The 8,364-nt window shown below is 42.2% G+C and overlaps 1 protein-coding gene and 2 long non-coding RNA genes across 3 annotated transcripts in view; 2 read left to right on the top strand and 1 right to left on the bottom strand.

Annotated features, from left to right (window-relative positions):
• Positions 1 to 2,945, top strand: part of LOC128017591 (serine/threonine-protein phosphatase PP1-beta catalytic subunit) — a 6,670-nt gene extending 3,725 nt beyond the window's left edge. Inside the window, exons 2-8 of the mRNA XM_052603035.1 lie at positions 298 to 429; positions 514 to 744; positions 1,159 to 1,263; positions 1,346 to 1,417; positions 1,867 to 2,018; positions 2,139 to 2,273; positions 2,501 to 2,945. Of these exons, the coding sequence (XP_052458995.1) occupies positions 298 to 429; positions 514 to 744; positions 1,159 to 1,263; positions 1,346 to 1,417; positions 1,867 to 2,018; positions 2,139 to 2,273; positions 2,501 to 2,605 (932 nt within the window). The 3' untranslated portion in view covers positions 2,606 to 2,945. The remainder of the gene's footprint in view (positions 1 to 297; positions 430 to 513; positions 745 to 1,158; positions 1,264 to 1,345; positions 1,418 to 1,866; positions 2,019 to 2,138; positions 2,274 to 2,500) is intronic.
• Positions 1 to 8,364, top strand: part of LOC128017682 (uncharacterized) — a 181,154-nt gene that overhangs the window by 35,697 nt on the left and 137,093 nt on the right. The window lies entirely within an intron of this gene.
• LOC128017679 (uncharacterized) overlaps positions 1 to 8,364 on the bottom strand; it is a 141,811-nt gene that overhangs the window by 38,357 nt on the left and 95,090 nt on the right. The gene's annotated exons all lie outside the window — the stretch shown is intronic.

Below are 8,364 nucleotides of genomic sequence, written 5' to 3'. Positions count from 1 at the left end.
ATTTAAAAAATATATGTAGGCTAGGCTTTTATGGTTTGGATTACTTTCCATAATATCCCACGTGTTATTCTCTCATGCACGGGCTGCTTCACTGCGTTATGAGAAAGTGGTGTCCTTTATAAAAGAATCACTTAAGAAATATTTGAAATTGCATGTATTAGGCTGTTTTTCTAGACTTGTTATTGTTTCTTATTTGAAAGTGATGTACGCGTGCACATATACAGTGTAACATAAGAATGACGTAGCCCCGCTGGATTCGGTTTGTGTGGATGTTAACGCTGCTGTGTGCTGTTTCAGTGCGAGGATGCCGTCCAGGGAAGATCGTTCAGATGACGGAGGCAGAGGTTCGGGGTTTGTGCATTAAGTCGCGTGAGATCTTCCTGAGTCAGCCGATCCTGCTGGAGCTGGAGGCTCCTCTGAAGATCTGCGGTGAGTCTGACAGATGCACAGCGTGTCTTCAGGTGCAGAGCTGTGTGTGATGAAGCTTATCATGTGTCCGCTCCTGGTGCGCAGGGGACATCCACGGCCAGTACACCGATCTGCTGCGGCTCTTCGAGTACGGAGGCTTCCCTCCCGAGGCCAACTATCTGTTCCTGGGGGATTACGTGGACCGAGGGAAGCAGTCTCTGGAGACCATCTGTCTGCTGCTGGCCTACAAGATCAAGTACCCCGAGAACTTCTTCCTGCTCCGCGGGAACCACGAGTGCGCCTCCATCAACCGCATCTACGGCTTCTACGACGAGTGTGAGTCCCAGTCCTGACCCCAGCTGCTCTCTCACTCACACACACATCTACAAACCAATGGAGGGCAGAATAAAACAATTTATCTTTTTTTGAAAAACTTCATTGTCTTTTGCATTACTTTGCAAATAATTGTGGCATGGATTTCACAACAAAAGAAATATCAGAAAAAAGTGTTATATTTTTAAAATGAACATTAAGGTTGTTTGCCTTTCTCATGTAATGACAGATAATCACATTTAACCCACTGCAAATATACACTATTACAAGGAAATCTTTCTTATTCCTATTATAAAGTCAAGAACAAACACAACCTGTCCTGAACATGTCATATTTCATAATGAGATTAATATATATATATATGATGCGACTCAGACGTCCCAGTGTTTTTGTGTGATATCGTTTGTTTTCCTGCAGGCAAGCGCAGGTTTAACATCAAACTGTGGAAGACGTTCACCGACTGCTTCAACTGTCTGCCGATCGCTGCTATCGTGGACGAGAAGATCTTCTGCTGCCACGGAGGCAGGTTTAGCAGCGCTAGCTCGTTAGCTTCAACCAGTGACACACACACACACATCTAACACTGCTGTGTTTCTCTCTGAAGGGCTTTCTCCAGATCTGCAGTCGATGGAGCAGATCAGACGCATCATGAGACCCACAGACGTCCCTGATACAGGTCTCACACACACACACACACACACACACACACACAGAGACACAGACACACACACACACAGAGACACAGACACACACAAACACACAGAGACACTCGTGCACACACACACAGACAGAGACAGAGACACACACACACACACACAAAGAAATACTTCATAATCATCTCCGGATCAGTAATCAAACAGGAAATGTGTTTTTCCTCTGTTATACTCTGATGTGGCAGGTGTTCATTCACAGTGTGTGAATACTAATAATAAATAATAATAATAATAATACATTTTATTTAAAGTTGCCTTTCAAAACACTCAAGGACACTGTATAGTTGAGCGATAGTCATAATAGTGCCATGTGCTGAGCTCCAATCAGTCCTGACGTGTGTGTGTGTGTGTGTCTCTCTCTCTGTGTGTGTGTGTGTGTGTGTGTGTGTGTGTGTGTGTGTGTGTGCTCCAGGGCTGCTGTGTGATCTGCTGTGGTCAGATCCTGATAAAGATGTTCAGGGTTGGGGAGAGAACGATCGCGGCGTGTCCTTCACCTTCGGAGCAGATGTGGTCAGTAAATTCCTGAACCGTCACGATCTGGATCTCATCTGCCGCGCGCATCAGGTGACTAACCTCATCAGCTGCTCTCCATCAGAGACACACAAACACACACACACACACACTGCGGTCTGTCCTCTGGGGATGTGTTGGACTGGTTGAAGACGCTCTGCTGGTGTTTTGCAGGTGGTTGAAGACGGTTACGAGTTCTTCGCCAAACGGCAGCTGGTCACGTTGTTCTCGGCGCCCAATTACTGCGGAGAGTTCGACAACGCTGGAGGAATGATGAGCGTCGACGAGACCCTGATGTGCTCCTTCCAGGTCACATGATCTAACACAGCCTGTCCATCACAACATCAACAGAAAAACTTACTCTACTGTAAAATAAAAGAAAATTAAGCTTGTCTTTCGGACCATTATCATGATTTTTTGCATTTTGATGACATCTTCGTGACAATTAGGACAAATATAAATGATGTGTATTGATAATTCTTCACATTTGTGAAAGTGTCTGCGATGTTAAAGCTGTGCTCTTGCTGTATTCTCAGATCCTGAAGCCGTCGGAGAAGAAGGCCAAGTATCAGTACGGAGGGATGAACTCCGGGCGACCCGTGACTCCGCCCAGAACGGCCACGCCCCCTAAGAAGCGCTGAAAGGGGCGGAGCAACGACTCGAGTGTCTTGACAAATACATATGTAGTTTAAGAAGTCACGATTTTTTCTTCTTTTAAGGCTTATTTTAGTTTGCGTTTGGTTTGATTTGACCTTTTCTGCGTCTCACTGTGTGCTGCTTTCATCGTTAACATCACGTTTCCCAGTGTTCGAACACTTCATTTCTGCTTTCCCCCACTGCTCTGCGTCTTACAGGACATTGTACATTGACTAGGTGTTTTTGTAGTTAATCATTGCACTCTTCAGCCCTGTTTGAGTCAAACAGGTTCATAACATCTGGTTTTTCAGTAATAAAGTTTAACAAAGCTTTGAAGTGCCAGAATGTTTCGAAGCCTCTTTAATGACGTGTCTTCAAACAGTCTCCATTTATTATTTACTAAAACTGTGCTCCACTGATGATGAAGAAGCAGAAGTGTGTCTGTATGTAGTTACACTGTTCATATGAAGAATAAAGAGAGAAAAAAAAAAGGTCATTTCAACTTTTTTTAAATATAAATACCCAACTGATATACTGACTTTGGTCTGTAATAAACCTGTAATAACTGTCTCACACACGCAGTGATGCTGTGGGCAGCAGATGGCGCTGTTCTCCTGTGATCTGAGCTGAAGATCATCATCAATGATGTTATAAAGCTGTGGATGACACGGGAGTGATGGCTCGTGTGAATCCATCAGTGGTTTTATGTCACAGTCTCATCACAGAGATTACCCAAGATGCACTGCAGGGAGCCGCCGGCCTGTGTCAGTCAACATGTGTCTAGTTTTTGCTCTTTTGTTAACAGCGCTCATATTCTCTCAAGCAGCTGGAGGAATAAAGACACAGCAGACAGACTGGAGACTCAAATCTGAACTGAGACTGTGTTTGCATTGACCACATGCTTCAGAGAAACTCCTCCGACAGAGCTGCGGTGTTTGTGATCTCCGAGCTGAATGTTTATCTCCACTCAGTCCAGACGTGCAATTCACAGACATAATGAGAGACGTCTGTGTGGAAGCCACGTCCACACACTGACCCTGTTCACCGGCTGGTCCCTGGGATCCCGGCAGTCGTGTGAACGTCTGAGTGTGAGGGAAAAAAACATCATTTGATCTTAAACCGGTATCACTTCATATTCAAGACTGAATATCAATGCTGCTTAATTTGTTATTAGTTATCCTGAAGTAGTTTAAGTGATGAATCGTCTGTCAGCCGACGCATCACCTCATTAACCACAGTTCACTGATGAACTAGATCACATTAGGACTCTCACAACTCATCAACACTGATTACTATTAGGCAACATAATTAAAACAAAACTATAAAAAGCTGCTTCCTATAGTTCATAAATTTTAAAATGTGCATCAGTTTCTATTTTAAGGATTATTGGTTTGATTTGTTTTAGAGCACTTTATTTATTCACACATTGTTTTACAGAATGCAGATCAATGTTTTTTTTTTTTTTGTAACATCAATCTACTCCATAATTTAGTGATAAAAGCAAAAAAAAACCTAATGACTGATGCTTTGTTTCTGATGAAGCATTAATGAATGATGAGTGAGACTGAGGTGTTTGTCCATCACGAGTGAGCGTCTGTTTCACAGCCGTCTGCAGAAATGAGCAGCTTTCACGCTAATCAGCTCAACAACAGCAATAAACCCTGGACTGGGTTGTATCCGCAAGTGTTTTGTCATCTGTCGATCTTCACTCACAGACCAGTTCCACCAGATTTCTGATCTAACAACTGACTGAAAGTGTCCTCGCACTGTTTATTTATTTGTCCTGAGAAACCTGAATGTGTTCAGAGCTCATGTGTTTCCACATGTGTTTCGCTAACAGTGTTACTGTAAACATCAACTTCTGGTCAAAAACTTTGCTTTAACATCTTGCCGAACAGCTTTAGGTCAGCTGTAAACAGATGGATGGATGGATAGATGGAGGGATGGACAGATGGATGAATGGAAGGATGGATGGACGGAGGGATGGATGGAGGGACTGATGGATGAATGGAAGGATGGATGGGACAGATGAATGGATGGAGGGACTGATGGATGGATGGATGGATGGATGGATGAATTGATGGATGGGAGAGATGAATGGACAGATGGATGGAGGGAGGGACAGATTAATGGAAGGATGGATGGTCGGAAGGATGAATAGACGGACAGATGGATGAATGGAAGGATGGATGGACGGAGGGATGGATGGATGAATGGAAAGATAGATGGATGGATGGACAGACAGATGGATGGGACTGATGGATGGATGGATGGATGGATGGATGGATGAATTGATGGATGGGACAGATGAATGGACAGATGGATGGAGGGAGGGACAGATTAATGGAAGGATGGATGGTCGGATGGATGAATAGACGGACAGATGGATGGATGGATGGACAGACAGATGGATGTGACCGATGAATGGACGGACAGATGGATGGATGGACGGATGAATAGAAGGATGGATGATGGACAGATGTATGGATGGAAGAATGGATGGACGGATGGATGGAATGATGGATGAATAGAAGGATGGATGATGGATGGATGGACTGATGGACGAATGGATGGAATGACGGATGAATAGAAGGATGGATGATGGACGGACGTATGGATGGATGGATGGATGGATGGATGGATGAATGGAAGGATGGAGGGATGGACAGACAGATGGATGAGTGGACGGACGGTGGGATGGGACGGATGGATGGATGGATGGGACAAATGATTGGACAGATGGATGGATGGAGGGACAAACAGATGGGATAGATGAATAGATGGACAGATGGAGGGATGGACAGACAGATGGATATGACAGATGAATGGACGGACAGATGGGTGGGACAGATAAATTGATGGACGGATATATGGAATGACGGATGGATAGAAGGATGGACGATGGACGGATGTATGGATAAATGGATTGATGGATGGACAGATGGATGGAGGGACGGATGAATGGAAGGATGAAAGAAAGGACAGATGGATGGAATGACGGATGAATAGAAGGATGGATGATGGATGGATGTATGGATGGATGGCTGAATGAATGGACGGATGGACAGGTTAATAGTACAGACTTTTGAAGAAAAGAGTGTGAAACACCACATTTTTCCACACAACAAGAAAGAGGATGCTCTGATCGGCACGCACACACACACACACACACGCACACACACACACGGACTGCTTCATGCATCCAGGCGAGTTTAAACACATTTCCGTATGTTTAGATGTTCATCTACTGATAGCCAAACATTGCAGGCATTTCACACATGAACCCACAATATGAAAGATGACACGCAATGACTTAAATTTATATAACTTTTTCCTCATCTGAATATTAAAGTGAGACTGAGAGAACAACAGACTTCACTGATCAGAGCGAGAGCGTCGCCAAAGTCACAAAAGAAGTGTGTTTTTGGTTGCCAGGGCAAGACAACCCTGCACAGATTACCAAAAGAGAAACAGCATTAAGGGACCAGTGGATGGAGTTTATTTTTACAGAGCATCAACGGAGTTGTGCAAGTGTTTGTGTTTGTTCCCTGCATTTCGGATTGCACATCGTTTATTTCTTAAGGATAATGCAGTCCCAACGGAAAAGGGTCACGATTGTGTGTTGGAACCACATGCGGTGAGTAAAACTCCTTCAAATATCTCTGTGTTGTTAACTTAGCTATCAGCGCGTAAGCACATCAAGTAAACAACATGCGATGTTGTCATCAAACTGCACTTTCCACATGTACAGCTTAAAAAAAAAAAAAAAAAAAGATGACATAAAGTGGAACTTAGTCATTTTCCAAAACCGCTAAGCAAATATATACAGTTTCAGTACATACCACATAGCATACCGCCTTTGCTGATGCTGCTCTTGTTACATTTCAGCCTCTGGATCTGTGTCACAGCTTCCACATGCTCTCAACGCAAAAGCCTACTGGCGCTCGTGATTCTTTAGCTCCGCCCACACGTCACGCCTCCAGCGGCTCGTGTTTTTCCGGGAAAAATCGGTACAGACTATCTTTCTCTTATAAATATAATAAAAATAAAGACTTTTTGGAGTTATGAAGGATGCAGTACTACTCTATAGGTACTCAAGATTAACAGGATATTGAGTGAAAACGAGCATTTCACCCCCTAATTTAAATGGATGAGTTATTAAAAAAAAAGGCTTCCTGAGAGAGAGCAGGAGGTTGCTGATTGGTAGTAACAGACAAAGCATTGGTGAACACATAATACATATATAAGATCCATGATCTTACTAACATAGTCTGGAACTTCATTAAAAATAATGTTCATCCACTCTTTCCTAATGTCAGGATCACAAGAAAGGCAATGCAAAGAATCTATTTTTCAAAAATGTGCCACTGCAAAGTGTCTTGATATCTTTGGAGCAAATTTATAGTTTCATTACTATGTAGACCCACGTTTGCCTCTCTTGTTATTTTCATTACATGCTTAAATCGCTGGGTGGGGTTAAACAGGCAGCAATGTGGAATCTGTGGGCGGGGCTAAGCAGGCATAGATCTTCTGCGGAGGCGGAGTTTACACACTCTATTACATCATAGAGTGTCACATTTGCAGACTGACTTCAATGTACAGGTGCTGGTCATATAATTAGAATATCATCAAAAAGTTGATTTCACTAATTCCATTCAAAACGTGAAACTTATATAATATATGCATTCATTACACAGACTGAAATATTTCGAATGTTTATTTCTTTTAATTTTGATGATTAGATATTATATATTACTAGCTTGCTCTATTCTTTTTTCTATTCTATCTGTTTTCTTTTTATTTATTATATTATTTAAAAGCCCTTGCTACGTGTACTGTGTTAAGCTAACTGAGACTTGTTATAGCAGTTATATATCAATGCTCTTTTTGTTGTTTTTGATTGCTTCCACTGTCCTCATTTGTAAGTCGCTTTGGATAAAAGCTTCTAATAAATGTATAAATGTAAATGTAAATTATTATAACTGACAACTAAGGAAAATACCAAATTCAATATCTCAGAAAAATTAGAATATTGTGAAAAGGTTCAATATTGAAGACACCTGGTGCCACACTCTAATCAGATAATTAACTCAAAACACCTGCAAAGCCTTTAAATGGTCTCTCAGTCTAGTTCTGTAGGCTACACAATCATGGGGAAGACTGCTGACCTGACAGTTCTCGAAAAGACGACCACTGACACCTTGCACAAGGAGGGCAAGACACAAAAGGTCATTGCAAAAGAGGCTGGCTGTTCACCGAGCTCTGTGTCCAAGCACATTAATAGAGAGGAAGAGGGAAGGAAAAGATGTGGTAGAAAAAAGTGTACAAGCAATAGAGATAACCGCACCCTGACGAGGAATGTGAAACAAGACCTATTCAAAAATGTGGGGGAGATTCACAAAGAGTGGACTGCAGCTGGAGTCAGTGCTTCCAGAACCACTACACACAGACGTCTGCAAGACATGGGTTTCATTTTTGGGGTGCCATGTCATCTGCTGGTGTTGGTCCACTGTGTTTTCCGAGGTCAAACAGTGCAAAACAGTGTCACCCTGTTTTGCACATTTGCTTATTGTACATTCCTGGGTATCTTAATATTTAAGACTACAGTTTACATTCATGCACATTATTTTGCGTTCTATATTTAATTCTACAATATACATTTTTTATATTTTATTCTTATATTTTTATTGTTTACTTTAATTTCATTCTTACATAGCTATATTTATGTATATTTTCATCTGTGTTGTTTTCTTTAATAATTGCA

Source organism: Carassius gibelio, chromosome A7, assembly GCF_023724105.1.
Source record: "Carassius gibelio isolate Cgi1373 ecotype wild population from Czech Republic chromosome A7, carGib1.2-hapl.c, whole genome shotgun sequence".
NCBI classification, from domain to species: Eukaryota; Metazoa; Chordata; class Actinopteri; order Cypriniformes; family Cyprinidae; genus Carassius; species Carassius gibelio.
Note: the sequence above shows the minus strand (reverse complement) of the source record. Positions and strands in the feature narration are given on the sequence as shown.